This window comes from Heterodontus francisci, chromosome 2, assembly GCF_036365525.1.
Source record: "Heterodontus francisci isolate sHetFra1 chromosome 2, sHetFra1.hap1, whole genome shotgun sequence".
In the NCBI taxonomy this organism is placed as follows: Eukaryota; Metazoa; Chordata; class Chondrichthyes; order Heterodontiformes; family Heterodontidae; genus Heterodontus; species Heterodontus francisci.
In genome coordinates this window covers 102,960,173-102,984,020 of record NC_090372.1, presented here as the reverse complement: position 1 = coordinate 102,984,020, position 23,848 = coordinate 102,960,173, and the positions used below count along the sequence as shown (strand labels likewise).

Sequence of the window (23,848 nt, the reverse complement as noted above, 5' to 3'; positions counted from 1 at the left end):
GATCCTCAACCCATGCGCCCATGAGGCAACAAACCATTCATTTTACTAGGATTGCTTTATGCAGAGTTCTATCTGTAAACCAAATAATTAAATCCATGAACTTTTGTGATACTCTTTCCTTCCTTTCCTGAGAGACTGATGGAACATCATTGCTTGCGTTACAGACAAGTGGTAAGGGGTGTGGATGGTTTCCACTGTTCACCTCCCAATTGACCACAATCATGTTTTGTTTAAAATGATGCGTTAGCCCCTGAATGCTTTTAGGGTCAAATAAACAGATAGATGACAGGTTTTCTTGTAGGTTTTAAACAGAAGATTAACTATTTATCAAACAATATTCATGCCCCAAAATGTTAGCACTGCCACTCACGCATGCATTCACTCTCACATGCACTCAAGAGGAGATAGAAGGTAAAGGGTAAGAGTTCAAGGTGTGGTAGGTATTTGACGTTTTTGGTAAACCTGTCGAATCTTCTTGGAAGGACAGTTTATTTTAAAGGTACAGATCTGGGTATTTGTAGTCTTGAACTTGTTGAGGTGTTGTAGATTTCTGATGGTTAAGATTTCAGACTGGAGGTGGCAGTCACTATCAGTTCTCTGCTGCACGAAGTGAAGTGTAGAATTAGCGGCAGGGATTCTTCTTCCTGTTTAGGCTGGATCTTTTCACCGCCCCTGGCGAGACTCCTTCTGTGATGTTATTGTGGTCTCTCTCTCTCCAGAGGGTTACCTTTTAAGGTTAAAAATCCATCAAATTAGAATCTCTGTTAATTGACACATGGCCTTCTCCCCTGGTGTGACCACAGAATGGACCAAGATGTGGAATCCATGGCCATCTATTAATTTTTGAATGGGTATAAGTCAGTTACGATGGGCTGAATTTTTAAAGCTTGCCACCGATCTCGCGTGGTATTTGGCGCGGTGGCTCATTTACATGGAGGGGGCAGACTGCCCACCCCCATGACATAGAGGGGCGGGCACTCTGTCCCCAGCAATGGCAGGCACCATTTTTAAAGGGCTTCAATCCCTTACAAGTCATTTAAATTTTTTAAGTGAACTGCAAGTTGAAATTAAATTTAAACATTCAATAGAAGATCAAAGTCCATCTCCCACCCCTCCAACGACCAAACAATTTATTTATTTCCCTCTCCCCCCTGAAAAACTTTTTTGCTGATCCTGAACTTTCCCTCCTGCACGTTAATATCTTTGACCTTCAACCCCTTCCCACCATCCCCTCAACCAATAGTAAGAGTTTTCCCCGCGTCCCACCCCCATGCTGAAAACTTCACTCCTCCCCCCTCCTCACTGGTGTCCCGTCTCAGATCTCCGAACAGAGATCCGAAGGCATGGGAGTTCTGGGGGCCGGCCAGAATATTGGAGCGGGACGGTTGGTGTTAGCAGGTAAGTGATTAATTCAGTACTTACCATATGTAAATTGTGATGTTGCCGCCAAGTTGTGGGGGTGTCGCCACAAGTCCCCGCTGCTGCCGGTAAAATGGGGCGTGGCCTTCCCAGCGCGAGGCCCGTGGCAGGCCTCTCCCCGAAGTATTTTGCCGGTCCCCCGCCATGACCCCCGAGATCAGGGGGCTGGTAAAATTCAGCCCAATGTATCTACTTCATGCCTTCTTTGTCTCAGAAGAAAACCATTCAATTCGGGAATATCTCTTGATGGTTCCAAGATTGGTGTAGTTGACACCTCTTAGTCTGGAATGCATCCTTTTGTCCTTTCAAGACAGTGAGGCAGTTTGAATACCAGTTTATCTGACCTTCCACGACCATCCTGCAGCACATTGTCCACTTATTTAAGGAAAAGTCAATTTCAACGTCCACATCGAATAAAGCTCGTATCTTAAAAGTAGGAATATGATATGTCTTTGCTGGGCATGACAATTGTTACAGTCACCTCTTAAGTCTCCACATCATTTCTTTCTAGAGGACAGCCCCAGGGATGGCTGTGATAAGGAAATGTCATCTGCATGTGTTTTAACAGGACCACTGGAAGCTGCCACCAAAAATGTAAGTTGGTTACAAAATACATACCTCAATATAGAACCAAGAGGAGCATGACAGTAACTGGCTTTCCTTCAGCCCCCACCGTCCTGATCATTCCCCCCTCTACCGATCACCTCCCTCCATCTCAATCACTTTTCTCTCTCCGAATCGCTTTCCCTCACCCTGATAACCTATGCGAGGGTTGCTGACTGTGGCGCAGCAAAACTAAAATCAAATGCCAATTCACCGGCAAACTCCCTGGGATGTTCAGCATGCATCTGCAGCTCAACAACCTTATTTAAATGAGAACCGAGGCCTAGTATCTGGTGTGGCTTGGCATTGCATGCAAGATGTTATCATGCGATCTCTCAGAGAGAGCCAGCAGCACATACATAGAAATGTGAGGAGTAACATTAGTAATCAATAAGTGTTTAACAGATTATAGACCATTGACTGGAGCCCATCAGTCAGATCCATGAGGGGAAAATTTTCAGCCACCCTTCACTACCCCCTCCCCCCCCCACCCCCGCCACATTTCTCCAAACCATATTTCACAGTGCGTCCTTGTGTTCTGACTTAAGGCAGGTCCTAGCTCAAGTCTCACACATGAGATTCTTGAGCCACGTACCAGGGAAAAATAGCTAAGGTGGTTTCCTGTTGTCGTCCTCAGTGCTTTTCCTCTCGGTGGCCTGCAGCTAAGGCTAAAGAAACCGACCCTTTATGATGGTGGGGGTGGGGAACCCTCACCCATCAGATGCAAGAAGCCCTGCTGGGCATTGATCCAGTATTTAGAGCTGGTTCCTCGGTCTCCACTCGCTGGAGTTGGAGCTATAACCCTTCATCTTCAAACTGAGAGGCAGGAATGCTACCACTAAGCGTGGTTTTGTTTTTCTCCTGCAATAAAATTGGTGAAGTATTGGGTAAACCTGCAGCTTAACTTAACTGTCCCACTGTACTGTCAGGCTAAGTCTTTACCATCATGTGTCATAAGATCCATATTTAGGATAATAAAAACAGAAAATGCTGGAAATACTCAGCAGGTCAGGCAACATCTCTGTCAAGAGAAACAGATTTGTTTCAGGTCAATGATCTTTCATCAGAACTGGGAAAAGTTAGAAATGTAAAGGTTTTAAGAAAGTGAAAGGGGGTGGTTGGAAAAAGAACAAAAGGGAAGGTCTGTGATGGAGTGGAAGACAGGAGAGATTAAATGACAAAACAGTTGGTGGTGCAGGGCCAAAGGGAATGGTAATGAGACAAATAAAGAAAAAAAAGATACATCGAGAGGAGGTGTGAGTGGCAGTATGATAAACAGCCGCCATCCGAAAGCAAAAACAAGAGAAAAACAAGAGTAAAACCAAAACCTGCAAAGAAAAAGAAAACAAAATGGGGGCAGAGATTATGGTCTGAAATTGTTGAACTCAGTGTTGAGTCCGGAAGGCTGTAAAGTGCCTAATCGAATGATGAGGTGTTGTTCCTTAAGCTTACATTGAGCTTCATTGGAACACTACAGTAGGCCAAGCACAGAGAGGTCAGTGTGAGAGCAATGTGGAGAATGAAAATGACAGGCAACCAGGAGGTTTTTTTTTATTAGTTTAGTTTAGAGATACAGCACTGAAACAGGCCCTTCGGCCCACCGAGGTTGGGGTCCTGCTTGTAGACTGAATGGAGGTGTTCCGCAAAGTGGGCATCCAATCTGTGTCTTGTTTTTTATATTTATATAAATATTCCTATATTTAGGTCTGTCAGCCTTTTGCGGGGTGGGTGGTTGTGGGTGTGGCATTTTTTCCAAAAGCATCTGTCAGCTTTTGCCAGTTTTCTAGGATGGTACAGATGAAAAGTGTTAGCAAAGAATGTTAACAATATTTAGGATTTTTAATCTAGTGGATGTTGTGTAAAAGTTGAAGTTTGTAGATGAAATAAGGAGGGAATGTGGGCATGGGGATAATGTTAGTTTGAGTGCCTTGTGAGTGTAGCTATTAGTTCACTCTTCTCTGATACCATCTTTACTATAATACTGTAATTCTGTAAAATACCAACTATGATTACATCCTGGTATTTTCTTTGATCTTCTTGTATCAAACAAGACAGTAAATCAAAGAAATAAATCACATCCAAACACTTAAATGTTTACAATCCAGATAAAGCTATAAAGCACAGTAGAGCTAATAATTACAGTAATTCCAGCTCTTTACTTTCATCTGTTTTCTCTCTGGACCACCTCAAAACTCTTTCTTCTGCTTTGCTCTTCCCACCTTCTTGGAACATTCCATATGCTGGCCCCAGACTTTTGCCTCATTGCATCTCTTACCTCTTTTGTCTGGATCTTCCCATTACTGATTTTTGCTCCTTCATTTGTTTTGCCCACTTTCTGGATTTCTTCTTCGAATATTTTCTTAGTTCCTTCTCCTGCTCTCTGTATCTCCTTCTATTTATTTATCCAGTCTTTACCACTCCCCTCCCCCACCTCCCCTCCTTGTATCTCTTCCTGGATTTTTCACCTAGTCTTTATGCTACTTTCTACATCTCTTAGTAGCTCTTTGGCTGCTTGCACTTGTCCGACTTGGTACTGGTGTGCAAAAAAACAAAAGAAACGAAGACAAAGAAAAATCTAGAAGGGGTGTGCGTATATATATCATCTGTGTATGTGTTCAGTAGTAGCAGAAAGGGTAGTAGTGTCAGCTGGGGTGAAACACTGCAAAGAGGATGGCATTATGGGAAAGTGAGCAGTAATTAATTTGTGTCTTGCACTTCAGTATAGCTTCCCAGCAATACAAACAATGGAGCTGCACAAATCAGGAGGCACCAAGTTTTAATGCAGCTTCAGGGCCACCTCTAAATGTGACACTTGAGACTGATTTTCTTTGTTAGTTGACAGGAAGTGAAATGCAGACATTGTTAATACTGGTGGAAATCAGTCACTGAGAAGCTTTTAATTTAGAACTTACTGTAATTTTATTTTCAAACTGTTTTCAATTCTCTAATTAGAACAGCAATTTTAAAAGAAAAATGCTTATTGCTGCTGGTAATTATCATTAAAATAACTTACTGTAATCTTGTGGAGGAGTAGTTACCAGACAATTATCTAAAAACAAAACTCGTAATATTTCAAATCAAAATGACAACTCTTTTGCATGATTTCTCCTTAGGTCTTAGTACCCCATTAATATAATGTACCTTTTGGCTCTATTCCAAGTAATTTTATATAGTTGGCCGAAAGAGACTTTTTTTTTTAAGTTGTGGAGCAGACTTTCTGTTGTAAGTTTTGTGCTCATATAGGTGGGGTAATTTAGCACAGGGAAAGCGTCAGCAGAATCACAGCTGATTCTCACATGGGACACCAATGACCAGACTATAAGAGCAAGATCAACAATAACATTTAAGTCGACTTCATTATTGTTGATCTTGGTAACTCTGGGTACTGGATTTTAAGAATATGTTGCCATTCTAAACTGGATTTCATGTCCTGGTTATCTTCCTGATAAAAAGTTGTCACAGGATACTTGTAGTTTTTCATAGCCATCATCAGAGGGCAGTATGTTCCTTCAGCCAGTATTCAGACAGCACAACGTCTGTGACTGAAGAAGTCCAGTTCGTGACAGTTGTCATACCACAAAGAGCTGTCCAATTAGAGCAGGGCTTCGCTGCCTTATTAATGAGTCGATGATTGAAGCTCCTTGTTTCACAGATTCTTGAACTTTGTCCAGGTCCTGTACAAAGATGAAAGATTGTTAACAAATCATTGGCTTTACCAAGTTAAAGAGATGTAGAGAATTCCAACTCTGATCTAAACTATTCCTTTCTTTCAGCTACTAATCTAAGGTATAGCACCACAATCTACCACAATTTACATTTTAATCTAAATCCATCTGATCTTTTACACATAAATAGAACAGAAATAGTGGAAATGTACAATTAGTCCATCAGCATATGTACATTTTATTAATGCTAATCAGTACTGCAAAATATTTTGCAAACCAATCAGTGCAGACCAGAGCACGTACTTAGACAATCTCACTGCTGGTATTCCATTTAAAAACCACAGTTACACAGAACTGTGATTAACGCTAACATTATTGAGCCTTTTTACTATTTGTTACTTTTTTTCCTTGCTTTTTTTCTGATCTCAGCATCTTAGCTATGAGCTGTATCCAGCCCCGATCTCCCTCGTGCCAACTGGAAAACAGCTTCAGGCAGTATGTGAGAATAGCGTGAAGACGATTTTTCTTTCATGTTTTCCTGCATTGCACTTTGATTTGGTTCTTCTCTATAGTGGCAGACTGAGATTGAGAACTCAGTAAATGAGGGATTACAGCCCAAAGATGCATGTGATACCATGTAGCTGCTCTAGCACCCTGCATCATAATGATGATCAATTCTGCTGATTTTACTATCAATAATGTTGCAGATAGCAAACAGCCAGAATGATAACATTACTAAGGCACCGGGATAAATTACTGAATTGTCTGCACCAACCTCATGCCACTGGTCTCAGTAACTTATCCAAGTGAGTTCTTATGAATATATCAGAATTTTCCACTGAACATATCTAAACAAAATCAGTAGAAACAAACAGAACAAAAACACATAAAAGTTAATCAGAATTTTTGCTGCTGTTTGGTCCAAGTGGAACGTTGACTGGGAAAAGGTTTTTCCTTGAATGAGCAAATTCAACTTAACAGAAAGTTCAGTCCATTCATAGATTTTAAGTCCTTTTGCTGAGGCACTTGAATTTTGTTACATTAGATTAGTTGCACCAATTCCCATTCACTCATCTCCCCTGTGCTTGCTGACCTACACTGGCTCCCAGTTGAGTAGCTTTTTGATTTAAAAATTCTCATCCTTGTTTTCAACTCCCCCCATGGCCTCGCCCCTCCTTATCTCTGTATCTTCCTCTAACCCTACATCATTTCAAGAATTCTGTGCTCCTCCAATTCTGGCCTCTTGCTCATTGCCAATTTTAATCGGTTCACCATTGGCGGCCGTACCTTCAGCTGTGGATGTCCCACGCTCTAGAAATACCTCCCTAAACCCTCCCTGCCTCTCTACCCAACTTTCCTCCTTCAAGACGCTCCTTAAAACCTATTGTGTCATCTGCACTAATACCTCCCTTTGTGGCTCGCTGTCAAATTTTGTTTGGTGATGTTCCTGTGAAGCGCCTTGAGGCATTTTACTACATTAAAGGTGCTATATTAATGCAAGCTGCTGTAGTCTTTTTAGCTGCAGTGTGTCACACGATGATATATATTGTATCCTACTCAATAATCTATTGTATTGCCTTGATTTTTATCTGTGCCAAATACTGGGGTAGACTTTCTGCACGAGTTCTTTGAACAGCCATTTACGCCATTTCTGCCAAAATTACGCCAGGATGTTGGGAGACCCGAAGGAAAAGCAACCCCAGTGTGTTTTAAAGATTATTCCACTTAAGTTACATATTACAAATCCTAAATGAAAGGCCAAGGTCCATAATTTTTGACACTACTGGCCGAATTTTATCTAAACAGATCTCACGAAGCGGGGAGGCCGTAGTGGGTTGGGAACCCATTTGTCTTTGAAGCAGGCTTTGCTGTGGCTTTTTAACTCAGCCATGGCATTAGCCTCCCACTTTCAGGTTTCCTGACCAATCACAGAGGGTGGGATGATGTGTCACATCTGTCAAAGGAAGGATCTCTAGTTAAAGGACCATAGCAGAAGACAAAACAGCTGAACTGTATATTGATTCCTGTGACTTAAGTAACCATAGGAATGGAAAGGAGACCTGAGAAGGCTGCCCTCCAGGGGCTCAGACTCTTACCTGGAGGTTCTCCTATGAGATCTGAGGGACTGAAATGAGGTAATAGTTGCTAAGGACGGGAGAAAGCGGCCAGCCTCTCTAGCCAAGCAGGCGTGGATAGAAGTAGCCAAGGAAGTCAGCAGCAGGGGTGTGGTCCCTCTAACCTGCAGACAGTGTCTCAAGAGGTTCAAAGACCTCAGGAGGGCAGGAAAGATGAGTGGCATAACACTTTCAGGTGCCAAGCCCCACACTCTGACTTTCTCAGCAATCTCCTGCACAACACCCCTTGCAACTCCACTCATTCCTCTCTCTCCAGGCACTTCCTCATATCCGCATCTGAACAGCCAACACTCACGCTCATCTTTGTGCCCTCTCACACCCGTGCCACACAGTCACCCTCCACAAATGTTGTCCTTCCCTCCTCTCCACACCATCTACTCATCGTTGCAAATCACTGCTTTCTCTCCTTGCAGGAGAAGATAGCGCAGAACTTCAGGGAGGGACAGAGGGCAATGCAGGGGGCCTGCTATTTATAGCCACCTTGATGGCCACTGGTAATGCGTGCCCACCTGGTCCACTGGGAAGGAGTTCTTGTTCCAGGAGGCTGCAGATATCAGCAGCGACCTGCTGTGAAAGCCTGAGCCTCCTGAGGCTGATGTCAAGAGAGCTGATCCTCTGCCTGTAGACCCTGTGTTGGGGGTCTTGCCTCCTTCGAGTTGGATCTCTGTGTCCATCCTTTCTGCTCTGTGTAGCGGCACGTGGCTGTGCAGAAGGCAGCTGGTGCTGGCGTTGCTGGTGCTTTCGATATTGCTGTTGCTGCTCCTCTTTTCTTCATCAGAGGTCGAAGGTAGAGCTGCATAAACTGCTCCCATGCCACAGTGAAGACTGGCAGCAGGGAAGTACAGATCAAGGTGAGTGCAATTCAAGACAGGTGAACTGTCTTCCAAGAAGTTGGAAATCCCCTGTCAAGCAGTACAGCACACTCTCAGAAGAAGTGCTGTGAGCCTCTCATCTAGGCACGACTGCAACTATTCTGTTTCACTGTTGGAAAGCTTCTCAGCCTGTCAGTTTCACTGAAATAGCACACCCCGCTGTGCTCGTGCCTCGTTGACCCTTAGCAGCTCTACATAGCTTGGGAAATTCATGCATTGGTTGTTAAAGCCAGAATGCTGCGTTAATTGCCTCTTTGCACATTTAAATTACTTACCCAATAGCCGCACAGGGGTTCCCCTCTCTCCTCCAAAATAGCCTATCTGGTGGGGAGCCTAAATTACTGGGATTGAGATTTCATAAAATTAGCCCATATATCTGATCCTGGCCTGCTTGATGGTGAAAGGTCTAAAAATGGAAAGCGTTCCTATTTCCAATACTAACATCCCTCACCTTGATCAACACTAACATTCACTCATAAAAGTCATAAATTAAAATGCTGGAAAATATTTCAGAGTTCACTTTTCCTGGCAGGATTAACTTAAACTTACGACAAAACGGTATAGTGAGTTTATTATGCTCATCACTTTCCAGAGTAGCTTATAGGCCAGACTGTAAATACACAAGAACATCCAGCTTCAGCCTGCCCAGCCACCTTCACTAAAACTGACTGCTCCATTAGAGTAGAAGGGGGGCTTCTCCTGGTCTCCTACCTGTTCGCTTGGCCGGATACATTGTGGAATCTTATAGTGCTTTTACATCATAAAGATGTTCTTTGGGGAACTTCACCCATTCAAATCTCTTCCCTATTTACTTTTCTCTCTTCTGCTGCTCCAAAGCAAAGACAAGACCCACAATTCACATTGCCAAAAGAGAGCGAATTCATCTTCTGTGCTTTTACTTTTGTTTGGTGACCCAACAATTGTTGGTGAAACTCACAAAACTGGGTTTGTGGTACAACTAGATCTGTCAAGGTCAGGTCAAGTATGAACAAGAAGTGCTGTTAATGATGGGAGTATTGTGTCTGCTATCAATGGCACCCTATACAATCTCCCATAAGTAGAGGGTGAAAACATTATAAAACTAGCAAGGTTAAAGTATCTCTTGTCTAAATGTACTTTGTGGTTCATCACAGACTGCTCTTCTGAAATACAATTATCCAAGAACTGGTAAAACACATTGGAATTAACTTACAATTCGAATTATAAAGGAGTGTAAAGCGATTTTCATTACAAATTTGAGAATTTGGAAAAAGACAGTAAAGAAAGGCATCTTGCATATAGTCTTGCAGTTATGTCGTATTGACATGCTCTGTTTTTAATCACTTTTTATGCTGTGCACACTCAGGTCTTTTTGTTTTCCACTCACTTTATCACATAACCTATTGCCAAAAATGAGGTCAGCCACATTGCTTGAAAAAATTTGATAAGTTAGGCAGCATGTAGAGAGCCAATTATGACACATTTCAACTTGTTATTGGGGACATTACAGTAGGAATTGCATGATTGAATCAGTGTTGAAGAAAGAACTTGCATTTATATAGGGCTGAATTTAGTATTTGCATAGGGGAGGTGCAGGGCCCCACCGATCACGTGGCGGGGGCGGGAGATAAGACTCCGAATACGGCATCAGATGACTCTGGAGCAGGTGCTGGTGCCATATTTAAAGACCTGCAAGCCCTGCATTCACTCCTGTCTGTTTTGCTGCCCCAGGACCCCTTCTGCTGCCTGATAGGCAAGGAGCTGAACCAGAGCCTGCAGAGACAATGGCTGAAGGAAGATACTGGGTGGCCCCATGGTTTAGTGACACCTCCCTCCAGATTCTCCTCCAGGCTGCAAGGGAAAGGTGGGAGGTCCTCTTCCCCAGCGATGGCAAAGAAGAGGTCTACCCACCTGACTAAGCAAGCCCGGATGGAGATCGCAGAGGAGGTCAGCAGCTGTGGGGTCTCCCGCCTGAACATGGGTGCAGTGCCGCAAGAGGATCAATGGCCTCATTCATTCTGCCAAGGTGACTGCTCTTTACCTTTTACCTTTTTTGGGATTGCATGTAGCTACACAGGAGGAAGTGAGACATGGGGAGGAAGGCACCACAGAAATGCTGGCAAATGGGTTTTAAGCATCACCTCATCCTGACAGATGCATGACTGCATCTCGGCCACAGGCCACCCTCTTCCATAGCTCACCTCCATTAACTCCGCTGAGAGCTGGCGGGAGGATGAGTTATATAAAGGAAACCCTAGTAGGGGATGAGGGGCTGCCACTAGCAGAACCGTCACGTTGATCTCTCTGTGAAGTATGACTATCTCCCTCTTTCCACTTGCAGGAAAAGAGGGCCCATAACAGTAGGGAGACATCACAGACTGGCAGAGGCATCCCAGACATCAGGCCTCTCTCCATGGCTGAGGAGGAGGCACTTGAACTAGCGGGGACCTAGGGTGGCCACTGAATGGCGGATGGTGAGACTGGAGTCTCTGTGCAAGAGAGTAAGGATTGCCCTCCATTGACAGACAGATAACTTCTGCAGACCCCCATCACATGAGGTTGGCATGACGAGATCTGCTTATCCTAACCCACACATGTTTTTGTTATCCCATGCAAGTCGGCAGCCGCAGGAGACTCTAGTAAAAGGGTGACCTAATTCCGCCTCCGAGGAGGATCCACAGTCTGAGAATGCACCATCACATGACTCTCCTGCATCATCCACCAGCGCAGATACCTTGACTGCGGGTCACAAGCTGGTGAGAGCATCACACATGCGCCCAAGCAGCTGGCTGAGGCTGACACAGCCATGAGTGCTGCCATGTCTCAGGTATGTGAGCTCATGGCTTCCTTCATTGAGAGGTTGGCGACCTTCATAGAGAGCCAGATCCCACAAATGCACGCAGACCTGCACACTATCGCCTTGGCCAAGACCTCAAAGCAGCAGTGGCAAGGCGAGAGAAGGATGAGGTGCCTGGAGCCTTCTCCTCATTCTTTTCTGGTGAGGAGGGAGGTTCAGGTGAGCCATGAAAGGGAGAAGGAGAGGCTGACCTCTAAAACTGGGGGTTCCCCTCAGCGCACTCTGAGTGTGGAAAGCAGCTCTTCAGCCCCTCCGCCTGTGAGCCCAGCTCCAGCAGCCTGATGCCTGAGGACAGTCCTGCACCAATACAGGAAACCCTCAGGCAGCCGGGGCCCTTCCAGGCCTCAGGCAGCCAGAAGACGGCTGCCAAATTCATCCCAGGCCAAGGGCAGCCTGATCAGCAGCCTGCCTCCAGTCCAGCAGCTAGTGATGGGTTTACACCTTGTAGAAGCACTCGCAAAAGTAGAAAGAAAAGCACCTACAGACACTTGGGGATTCACAGTGACATGTGATGCTTCATATAAAATTCTTTTGTTCAAGTCATTAACGTTAATTGTGTAAAAGTGATTATTCTATCATGCAAAAATTGTGAGCTGCTGACTTCACCCTTCCCCTTTAATGGATGCCAATATAAGCACAGCCCTTATTTAAATATCATCTCCCATGGGCACTAGCATATGTTTCAGTGGGCGCTAGGCACAGAACACTAAAGGAAAGGAGACGACAGACTACATGCACTGAGGTCAGTCTTTATTGGATTCTCTGTGAATGGCCATCTTGGTGGCTGGAAGCGGGTAAGTATGAGATTGTCTCTTGCTTCCTTGGCCCATCACTCAATCTGTCTGGTCTCTAGTGCAAGGGCTTCAACATCCAGTGCTGATTTCTCATTAGCCTCCTCCATGTCCTCCCATCAGTGCAGGAGTTGTGTTCAGTCTTGTCCTCTTCATGCAAACCCTCCCCCCTCTGCAGTGCTAGATTGTGCAGAGCAAAGCAGACCACCATGATACACAAAACCCTCACAGGGGTATACTGCAGTGCTCCACCGGATTGATCTAGCAACAGAATCTCATCTTCAGCAGCCCAATGGCCTGCTCGATGGTCGCTCAGGTAGAGCCATGACAAGTGTTGTACCTCTCCTCTGCTGCAGTGCGAGGGTTTCTCACAGGTGTCAGTAACTATGTCTTCATTGGGTGGCCTTTGTCCTTGAGAATACATCCCTGAAGGCGAGCGGGGGGCTGAAAAGTTGCGGTACCTGAGACTGTCGAAGTATGTAGGCATTGTGGCCGCTTCTCAGGAAGCGGGCACACACCTGCAGCAATCGCTGTCTGTGGTCGCAAACAAATTGAACGTTGATGGAATGAAAGCCCTTCCTGTTGATGAAGGTAGCTGGCTGGTCCGTTGGAGCCCTGATGGCCACATGTGTGCAATCTATCACACCTTGCACCTGGGGGAATCCAGCGATGACCCTGAACCCGATGGTCCTCTCGGCCTGACTGTCAGGGTCGCTTTGGTAGTGCACAGTTGCTGGCCCTCTTGAACAAGGCATTGGGCACCTCCTTAATGCAGTGGTGGGCTGCTGCCTGGAAGATCCCACACATGTCCCCGGTGGAACCTTGGAATGATCCAGATGAATAAAAGTTAAGTGCCACGGTGATTTTCAATGCCACGGGCATTGGTTGACCACCGAATCCCATAGGTTGTAACTTGTCCTGCAGCATGGCACATAAGTCATTGACGGCCTCCCTGGAGAACCCTAGCTTTCGCTGATGATGCCGCTTGGACATTTGGAGGCAGCTGATCCAGTTCCGGTACACTCTTTGGTGTGGGTAAACCCTTCTTGGCATGGCAAGCTGCTGTTGCTCTCATCGTGGAGCTTCACGGACAGGTGCAGCTGCATCCTGGCCCACCCTCCATTGGAGGCGCTGCATCACGTCACAGGGGTCCACAAAGACAGTGTGTATGAGACCCATGCCAGGTGATCAGTAGGCCTCCAGAGCGCTGTCCTTGCAGAGACGAACCTGCCTTGGCAGCTTTCTCTTTGCTACCTCTCCTAGCAGACTGCCTAATGGCCCTCAGTGCCCACCCTTGCTGATAGCTGACCCTCTCACTCAGCAGTATGGGCACCCAATACTGCCAGCCAAAACCAAGCACCCCGCCCCCCCCAAACAATACCCAACACACAACACTCCCTTGTCGACCACCTGACACCCAGCACCCCCTTGCAAGCACTTGAGACCCTGCCGACCCTTACTCAACACCCAAGACCCTGCCCACCCATGCAGAATGTATAGCATTGCAGGCCAAAAATGGCATCCGCTCCCTCCTCAGCCCCTATGTAGTGCTGGTCATGGCTGCCTACCTGTTGCGGCACTGAGACCTTGCCTCGGTGCTCCCAGCTTTCAGTGGCCGGGGTTCTGAAGGCACATGAGGGCTACCTATCATCCACTTAATCCGAAGCCACACATTGAATCGCATAAAATTATATGCAAATGCACTAAAACTACCTGTTATGCAATTTAAATTACACCTCCGTCGCGTCAGAATGGCAACGCGCCTTGGTGCTTTCCCGCCGATGATTAAATCCGGAACTGAAGCCACTACGTCGGATTTCTGGGAGGGTTCATCTGACACTATTCTCCGGCCTCCCCTGCCTCCATTCCTGCTCCAAATGGCCGCACTAAATTCAGCCCATAGTCCCTTGTCACATCGTCCGGGAGACCCAAAGCACGTTGCAACTAACAAATTACTTGGGGAGAATGCCCTGCTCTTTTTCAAAACAAAGTGCCATGGGATCCTTTATATGAACAGGAGCAGGTAGATTGGGTATTAGTTTAATATTTCATTGGAAAGACGACAACTCTGAAAATGCAGCACTCCCAAAGAAATGCACCTCAGTGTCGGCCTGCTGAAGTCCATAGTGGGCTTGAACAGCCAGTCTTCTAAGAAGTGTGAGTGCTTCAAACTGAGCTCACACTTAGATTCTGTTGACTGGAATGTGTGAACCTGGAATTTTTCCACACGAAGTGATTTTTAAAAAATGCTATAAATGAATGTTAAAATTTGTATTTAAGCATATTGCAACTGAGTGATATAAAACATAGACACACCTCTAATTATGTGAAAGGTTTGATTACCAGGCTTGTTTTTAAGTGGAGTGATGTGCAAGATGGAATTCTGAGATGGGACAGAAAACAATATTTAAGAACAGTTTTAAAACAATGTGATAGGATGTTAAAGTTTTAACATTGTTTGAGTTGATAAGGTCACCTCATGACATGTGAGTTGTATACATTTTGATAATTTGATATTTTGATAAAGCTGAACTTCTTTTTTTCTTTCAGCCTCAACACCAACAACAACTTGCATTTATATAGCGCCTTTAACGAAGTAAAACATCCCAAGATGCTTCACAGGAGCGTTATCAAACAAAATTTGACATTGAGCCGCCTAAGGTTGGATTTAAGGAGCGTCTTAAAGGTGGAAAGAGAGGTGGAGAGGTTTAGAGAGGGAATTCCAGAGTGTCAGGCCTAGGCAGCTGAAAGTACAGCTGTTATTAGTGGAGCAATGAAAATCAGGAATGTGCAAGAGGCCAGAATTGGAGGACCTAGAGAGCTCTGAGGTCTGTAATGCTGGACGAGGCTGCACAGGTAGGGAGGGGTGAAGCCATGGAGGGATTTGAAAATAAGGATGAGAATTTTAAATTGTAAAAGATAAAAGTAAAGCGGGGGTGGGGCAAGAGATAACAAAAGAGAAGGTGTTGATAGGAGAGATAACAAAAGAGGTGTTGATAGGATTTTACATTTCTTATATCTGCCAGTTCTGAAGAAGGGTCAGTGACCTGAAACGTTAACTCTGCTTCTGTCTCCACAGATGCTGCCAGACCTGCTGAGTATTTCCAGCGTTTCTTGTTTTTATTTCAGATTTCCAGCATCCGCAGTATTTTGCTTTTATTTTAATTTTTTTTATTCTTTTGTGGGATGTGAGCGTCGTTGGCAAGGCCAGTATTTGGAGCCTATCCCTAACTGTCCTTGAAAAGATAGTGGTGAGCCGCCTTCTTGAACCGCTGCAGTCCATGTGGTGTAGGTACACCCACAGTGCTGTTAGGGAGGGAGTTCCAGGTTTTTGACCCAGCAGCAGTGAAGGAACGGCAATATAGTTCCAAGTCAGGATGCTGTGTGGCTTGGAGGGGAACTTGCGTGGTGTTCTAGGTGGTGGAGGTCGTGGGTTTGGAAGGTGCTGTTGAAAGAAGCTTGGCGAGTTGCGCAGTGCATCTTGTAGATGGTACACACTGCTGCCACTGTGCGTTGGTGGTGGAGGGAGTGAATGTCTGTCGATGAAGTGCCAATCAAGCGGGCTGCTTTGTCCTGGATGGTGTTGAGCTTCTTGAGTGTTGTTGAGCTGCAATCATCCAGGCAAGTGTGCCTTGTTGACAGGCACTGGGGAGTCAGGAGGTGAGTTACTCGCAGCAGAATATTGGTGATCATATTTCAGTCTGTTTTAAAATAATTATGGAAAAGGACAAGGATAGAACAGAAGTTTGAGTTCTCAACTGGGGCAAGTCTAATTTTACTAAGCTGAGGAGTGATTTAGCGAAAGTGGACTGGAAACAGTTACTTGAAGGTAAATCAGTGTCAGAGCAGTGCGAGGCATTCAAAGGGGAGATGCAAGGGGTTCAGAGTAAACATGTTCCCACAAAGAAAAAGGGGGGAGGGATGGCCAAATCTAGAGCCCCATGGATGTCAAGGAGCTTACAGGGTAAGATAAGGCAGAAAAGGAAAGACAGAAAGCTGAGAGGAATATAGAAAGTGGAGGGGTGAAATAAAAAAAAAATTAGGAAAGCTAAGAGAGGGTATGAAAGAATATTGGCAAGCAAAATCAAGGTGAACCCAAAGATGTTTTATCAATACACTAAGAGAAAGAGAATAACTAAGGAAAGAGTAGGGCCCAAAAAAGACCAAAAAGGTAACTTATGTGTAGGGGCGGAAAATGTTGGTATAGTTCTTAATAAATACTTTGCGTCTGTCTTCACAAAAGAGGGGGACGATGCAGATATTGTTGTTAAGGAAGAGGGTTGTGAAGTATTAGATGTGAGCAACATAGGGAGACAGGAAGTATTAATGGGATTAGCATACTTGAAAGTTGATAAACCACCAGGGCCAGATGAAATGTATCCCAGGCTGTTAAAAGAAGCAAGAGAGGAAATAGCGGAAGGCCTGAGTATCATTATCCAGTCCTCACTGGATGCAGGTGTGGTGCTGGAGGATTGGAGGGCTGCTAACATTGTACCTCTGTTTAAAAAAGCAGCAAGGGTAGACTGAATAATTACAGGCCAGTCAGTCTAACCTCAGTAGTTGGCAAATTATTGGAATCTATTCTGAGAGACAGGATAAACTGTCACTTAGAAAGGCACAGATTAATCAAGGATAGTAGAATGGATTTGTTGAGGGAAGATCTTGTCTGACCAACTCGATCGAGTTTGTTGAAGAAGTAACAAGGAAGATAGATGAGGGTAGATGTGGTCTACATAGATTTTAGCAAGGATTTTGACAAAGTCCCATGTGGCAGACTGGTTAAAAAAATAAAATCTCATGGGATCCAGGGAAGTGCAACAAGGTGGATACAAAATTGGCTCAGTGGCAGGAAACAAAGGCTAATTGTTGACGGGTGTCTTTGCGACTGGAGGGCTGTTTCCAGTGGCGTTCTGCAGGGCTCAGTACTGGTATATATTAACGATTTGGACATAAATGTGGGGGGGGGCATGATCAAGAAGTTTTCAGACAACAGAAAGATTGGCTGTGTGGTAGAAAGCGAGGAGGATAGCTGTAGACTGCAGGCAGATGTTGATGGTCTGGTCAGATGGGCAGAAAAGTGGGAAATGGAATTCAACTCAGAGAAGTATGACATGTGCATTTGGGGAGGTCAAACAAAAGAACAAAGAACAGTACAGCACAGGAACAGGCCATTTGGCCCTGCAAGCCTGCGCCGATCTTGATGCCTGCCTAAACTAACATCTTCTGCACTTCCGGGGCCCATATCCCTCTATTCCCTTCCTTTTCATGTATTTGTCAAGATGTCTCTTAAACGTCACTATCGTATCTGCTTCCACCACCTCCCCTGGCAGCAATTTCCAGGCACTCACCACCCTCTGTGTAAAGAACCTGCCTCGCACATCCCCTCTAAACTTTGCCCCTCGCACCTTAAACCTATGTCCCCTAGTAACTGACTCTTCCACCCTGGGAAAAAGCTTCTGGCTATCCACTCTGTCCATGTCGCTCATAACTTTGTAAACCTCTATCATGTCGCCCCTCCACCTCCGTCGTTCCAGTGAAAACAATCCGAGTTTATCCAACCTCTCCTCATAGCTAATGCCCTCCAGACCAGGCAACACCCTGGTAAACCTCCTCTGTACGCTTTCCAAAACCTCCACGTCCTTCTGGTAGTGTGGCGACCAGAATTGCACGCAATATTCTAAGTGTGGCCTAACTAAGGTTCTGTACAGCTGCAACATGACTTGCCAATTTTTATACTCTATGCCCCGACTGATGAAGGTTCTTGACTACCTTATCCACCTGCGTTGCCACTTTCAGTGACCTGTGGACCTGTATGCCCAGATCTCTCTGCCTGTCAATACTCCTAAGGGTTCTGCCATTTACTGTATACCTCCCACCTGCATTAGACCTTCCAAAATGCATTACCTCACATTTGTCTGGATTAAACTCCATCTGCCATTTCTCCGCCCAAGTCTCCAACCGATCTATATCCTGCTGTATCCTCTGACAATGCTCATCATTTTCCGCATCTCCACCAACCTTTGTGTCGTCCGCAAACTTACTAATCAGACCAGCTACATTTTCCTCCAAATCATTTATATATACTACAAACAGCAAAGGTCCCAGCACTGATCCCTGCGGAACACCACTAGTCACATCTCTCCATTCAGAAAAACACCCATCCACTGATACCCTCTGTCTTCTATGACCGAGCCAGTTCTGTATCCGTCTTGCCAGCTCACCTCTGATCCCGTGTGACTTCACCTTTTGTACCAGTCTGCCATGCGGGACCTTGTCAAAGGCTTTACTAAAGTCCATATAGATAACATCCACTGCCCTTCCTTCATCAATCATCTTTGTCACTTCCTCAAAAAACTCAATCAAATTAGTAAGACACGACCTCCCCTTCGCAAAACCATGCTGTCTCTCGCTAATAAGTTTGTTTGTTTCCAAATGGGAGTAAATCCTGTCCCGAATAATCCTCTCTAATAATTTCCCTACCACTGACGCAAGGCTCACCGGCCTATAATTTCCTGGATTATCCTTGCCACCCTTCTTAAACAAAGGAACAACATTGGCTATTCTCCAGTCCTCTGGGACCTCACCTGTAGCCAATGAGGTTGCAAAGATTTCTGTCAAGGCCCCAGCAATTTCTTCCCTTGCCTCCCTCAGTATTCTAGGGTAGATCCCATCAGGCCCTGGGGACTTATCGACCTTAATGCTTTGCAAGACACCCAACACCTCCTCCTTTTTGATAATAAGATGACTGAGACTATCTGCACTCCTTTCCCTAGGCTCATCATCTACCAAGTCCTTCTCTTTGGTGAATACTGATGCAAAGTACTCATTTAGCACCTCGCCCATTTCCTCTGTCTCCACACATAGATTCCCATCTCTGTCCTTGAGTGGGCCAACCCTTTCCCTGGTTACCCTCTTGCTCTTTATATACGTCTAAAAAGCCTTGGGATTTTCCTTAATCCTGTTTGCCAATGACTTTTCATGACCCCTTTTAGCCCTCCTAACTCCTTGCTTAAGTTCCTTCCTCCTGTCTTTATATTCCTCAAGTGCTTCGCCTGTTCCTAGCCTTCCAGCTCTTACAAATGCTTCCTTTTTCTTTTTGACTAGGCTCACAATATCCCGCGTTATCCAAGCTTCCCGAAACTTGCCAAACTTGTCTTGCTTCCTCACAGGAACTTGCTGATCCTGGATTCTAATCAGCTGATGTTTGAAAGACTCTCACATGTCAGATGTTGATTTACCCTCAAACAGCCGCCCCCAATCTAAATTCTTCAGTTCCTGCCTAATATTGTTATAATTAGCCTTCCCCCAATTTAGCACCTTCACCCGAGGACGACTCTTATCCTTATCCACAAGTACCTTAAAACTTGTGGAATTATGGTCACTGCTCCCGAAATGTTCCCCCACTGAAACTTTGACCACCTGGCCGGACTCATTCCCCAATACCAGGTCCAGAATGGCCCCATCCCTAGTTGGACTATCTACATACTGTTTCAAGAAGCCCTCCTGGATGCTCCTCACAAATTCTGCCCCATCGAAGCCCCTAGCCCTAAGTGAGTCCCAGTCAATATAGGGGAAGTTAAAATCACCCACCACTACAACCCTGTTACCTTTACATCTTTCCAAAATCTGTCTACATATCTGCTCCTCTACCTCCCGCTGGCTGTTGGGAGGCAAAGGAATACAAGAAGGGACATAATGGTGCAGTGGGTAAGCTGTCCATTCATGTCTAGGATTTGGACTTATAAATGAAAAGCATCTAATTACCAATATGTTTGATTTGCATTTTCATTTGAATGTCATACCTACTCATTTGCATATTTTTAATCTGTCTTGTTGCGTTCTTTCTCATGGATTGTTATGTATGGACTTCTGCATCTTCTCCCCCATCATACATAATATTTGCATATTCTTTTGTCCACATATATGTCTGCATTATTTCATTCATGATCTTTTAGATACCCAGTTATTTTCTATTTAGCAGTTTGCAAGTTATTTAATACATGAACTCCCCTCTGGACTTGGTGGGCTGGATTTTGTACTGGAGGCAGAGCTCCCGGCGCTGGGCCGAAAAGGTTGGTGGGAACCCCGCCTCTGCATGTTCTCGTCTTTTAATTGAAGGTTTTAGGAGGCGGGATCCCCATCTCTTTAAAGACTTTAAAGGGACAGGAATCCCATCTCCAAGAGCTGCCGGCCAATCAGAGGGCCGGCAGCTCAGACGTATCAGCAGCGCCACCAGGAGCAGTGGCCACTGCCGGTACTGCAGAGGCCTTGGACCCAGGCCCAGCATTGGAACCCGGACCAGATGCAGGTGAGTTGGGGTCGCCAGGGCCAGTCCAGAAGCACGAGGAGGGAGGGGAGGGGGGGTGTTCGAGCAGTCCAGGGGGAGGAGGTTCCCGGAGGGTAAAGTTGTTGCCGGTGGGGTCCTCCATGGGCTACAAATTGCCCACGGAGGAGGGACCGCCACCCTCCCCCAAGCCAGCAGGGAGGGGGCCTCATTTTACAAGATGTCTTCCCCGCATGACAGAGGCACCCTCTCATCCTACTGCTGGTAAGATAAGATCCCAGTGGCGGCAGGAAGAGGCCCTTAATTGGCCTTCAGTAGGCCACTTAAGGGCCTCAATTGGCCCCTGGGCAGGAAGGTTGTCATCGGCCTATCCCGCCCCTAGGAAGATCACTGGGTGATGAGGAGTGATAGGCTCTCCGCCCCGCTGCTCTCCCGCCATTCGTCGTGATACTCCTTGCCCCCTCGCCTCCGATCTCACTTTGGAGGGGGCCCGTAAAATCCCAGCCAATGTATCTGTTCCTTCTCTCCTCCTCCTTTCTCTGACTATTTTTTCATTCTTAATCTTTTAGCCTTCAGTTTGATACGTATCCAAAATGTTAGAGCTGGTCTTTACTCTCCACATTTTTCAATGAATTTCCTGCTTTTCCTTTAGATTGCCAGCTTTTTCAGTGTTTCCTTTTGATTTTTCACAGTATACTGGGAATACTTGGTGCTAGCACTGGATGTAAAATGTGGAGTATTGTTCCACATGCTTGTACAGCCTTCATCTTGATGAATATATATATATATATATATATCAAAAAAATCCTCCCCACCCACCAAAAATAACATCTGAGCTCTTTGAAGGCCAAGCAGGTATACTCATACTGAACAAAAGGTCACAGATTCAGTTTCCATTACATAGAATTACAGCATAGAAACAGGCCATTCAGCCTGTGCTGGTGTTTATGCTGCATATAAGCCTCCTACCACTCTATTTATTTTCACCTCAACCTATCAACACATCCTTCTATTTTTTTTTCTCCCATCTACTTATCTAGCTTCTTCTTAAATGTATCTTTGCTATTTGCCTCAACCACCATGTGGTTCCCAGTTTGTACTGTGACAACTAATCTCACCCAAACTGGTAAGTGGTGTGTTCCAATTTGGCCTCAATGCCTTTGTCTTTGGGAGAGGAAAGATCAGTCAGGGTCACATTCTTGACTGGCCAGTGACCTCTGTTGGATAATCTGCATGTGAGGATATCAGTTAAAGATGGGATTCAATAACTATTTGGGCGAGATACCGAGGTTTAGCTTGTGCCTGCCAGGAGGAGGTATTGCTGTCATTATGTAGTTAGCATAAAATGATGGTAATGTTTCCATATTTTTGTGTTACTTTGAGTTGAAAGCAATATTAATAACATAAGTGATAATGGTAGAGGTTACAGCATCTTATATGGTAAATTATCTGAATGATATCTGATACAACAGCCAATTTCTGGAAAATGTAATCACACAATAACAACCATTATGAAAAGGAAATATTCAAGGTTTATTTACCTATAAAATCTGTCCACTTATTGGCTACATTTTCTACAAATTCAATACTTTGATGCAATTTCCTATAGCAATCCAGAGCGGATAAATTCAATATATGATTGGAAACACATTCTTCACATTTGTTTAATACAAACCACATGGAGCTTAACTTAAGAAAGAAAAATTCACAATGGCATTATATTAGAACTAATATGAGAAGGTGACATGTTTAGAGTCATAAAAAGTTATATATACCATCCAACCTTCAGTAAATGCTTTGGTCCTTGGCCGTTTTCAATGGAATTAGGATCAAATATCTTTCTTATGAGAAACATCAAAATACTGATTCAAGCAAACATGATCATTATGTTGACCTACAATTGCTGAATTCAATTTGTTATTCCAACAAGTTAACTAAAAGATCCAAATGAGGTAATATCACATTAGTTTTGGTTCTGTCCTTAGATCCATGATATTTAAATATAACCATCGGGTAAGTTCTCAGAATTAACAAGAAAGATTTAAAAATCTGGAATTCAAAAATATAATTACTCAAGATTTACATAAGTTGTTAACTAGTAGTAGCTAGTTATAGGTACAAAAATAGGCTTCTTAATCTTTCCCTCACCTTTAATCTATGAACTAGATGCAGGTACAAAAGGATGGTCTCAGGACTCTCCCCAACCCCATCTTATTAATCGAGTCAGCTTTGTTGCTGTCTCTGAGCAGTGTTTCTCAAACACATTGGCATGGACTTCGCTCCACACTTGCACCCAGAGACACGTGTAATCTGGGTGCAAACTAATTCTGTGGCTTAAAAGATTGCTAAACTTTGGGTGAAATACATGCATAACTACAGTACACACCCGCTCAATGAAGTAGGGACCCTGATGGAAAGCACAGCAGGACAAGCTGTGGCTTTAACTGTAGTAAGAGTGCAACACTGGAAGCTTACTATGGCCAGTGGAGGAAAAACTAATAGGATTCCTGAAGGTTATCAGGATTTTGTCCTTGAAGGGAAAGTAACCCCATACCCCTCGAGTGGGGCAAGCAAGCCCATAGTAATTCTCAGGGGTTCCGGGGCCACAAGATCCCTTTTACTGAGAAAAGGCCTGACCTTTCCCCCAGAGAGTGCAGTGATCACCAAAATGGTGTTGAATGGTATTGGAGGGCAGTGTATGCCTATGCCTGTACACCAGGTGCACCAGGAGTGCGACCTAGTTTCGGGACCAGTGATCGTAGGGATTGTCCCTAGTTTGCCTTTGGACGGGGTTCACCTGCTCCTTGGTAATGATCTGGCGGGGGTGAAGGTGGTAGCCCCCCCAGTAGTGAAAGAAAGACCGCAGGAGGTCAGAAAGACAGGGTAGTGGCAGAAGACGGTTCCCTGCAGTTTCCCTGAATGTGTAGTGGATCAGGCCATGATCAAACCAGCTCCAAGGAGGCTGCATTGGCGCTACAAGCAGATGACAATGAGGTCTGCCTATCCAAGACTTTCTTTGGAAAGTTAGGAGAGCCAGGGAATGAATTAAATGGATCTTCCCTAGCTGAGGCTCAGCGAGCCGACCCAGTATTGCGCGAGGTAGCACAGGCTGCCCAGTCTGAAAGTGAAGTAGAGGGAATCCCTGATTATTACTATTTAAAGAATGAGGTACTGATGAGGAAATGGAGTTCTCCTCACAGACCTGAAAGCAAGGAGTGCGCAGTAGTTCACCAGTTAGTGGTG

The 23,848-nt window shown here is 45.0% G+C and overlaps 1 protein-coding gene across 3 annotated transcripts in view; it reads right to left on the bottom strand.

Moving 5' to 3' along the window:
* Positions 1 to 4,936: 4,936 nt before the first annotated feature.
* crppa (CDP-L-ribitol pyrophosphorylase A) overlaps positions 4,937 to 23,848 on the bottom strand; it is a 481,556-nt gene continuing 462,644 nt past the window's right edge. For 2 of the 3 annotated variants that reach the window (XM_068009407.1, XM_068009398.1), the window contains one exon: positions 4,938 to 5,696. In XM_068009407.1, the coding sequence (XP_067865508.1) occupies positions 5,592 to 5,696 (105 nt within the window). In that variant the 3' untranslated portion in view covers positions 4,938 to 5,591. Of the gene's footprint in view, positions 5,697 to 23,848 lie in introns of all 3 variants that reach the window. The other variant, XM_068009416.1, reaches the window with a different exon arrangement.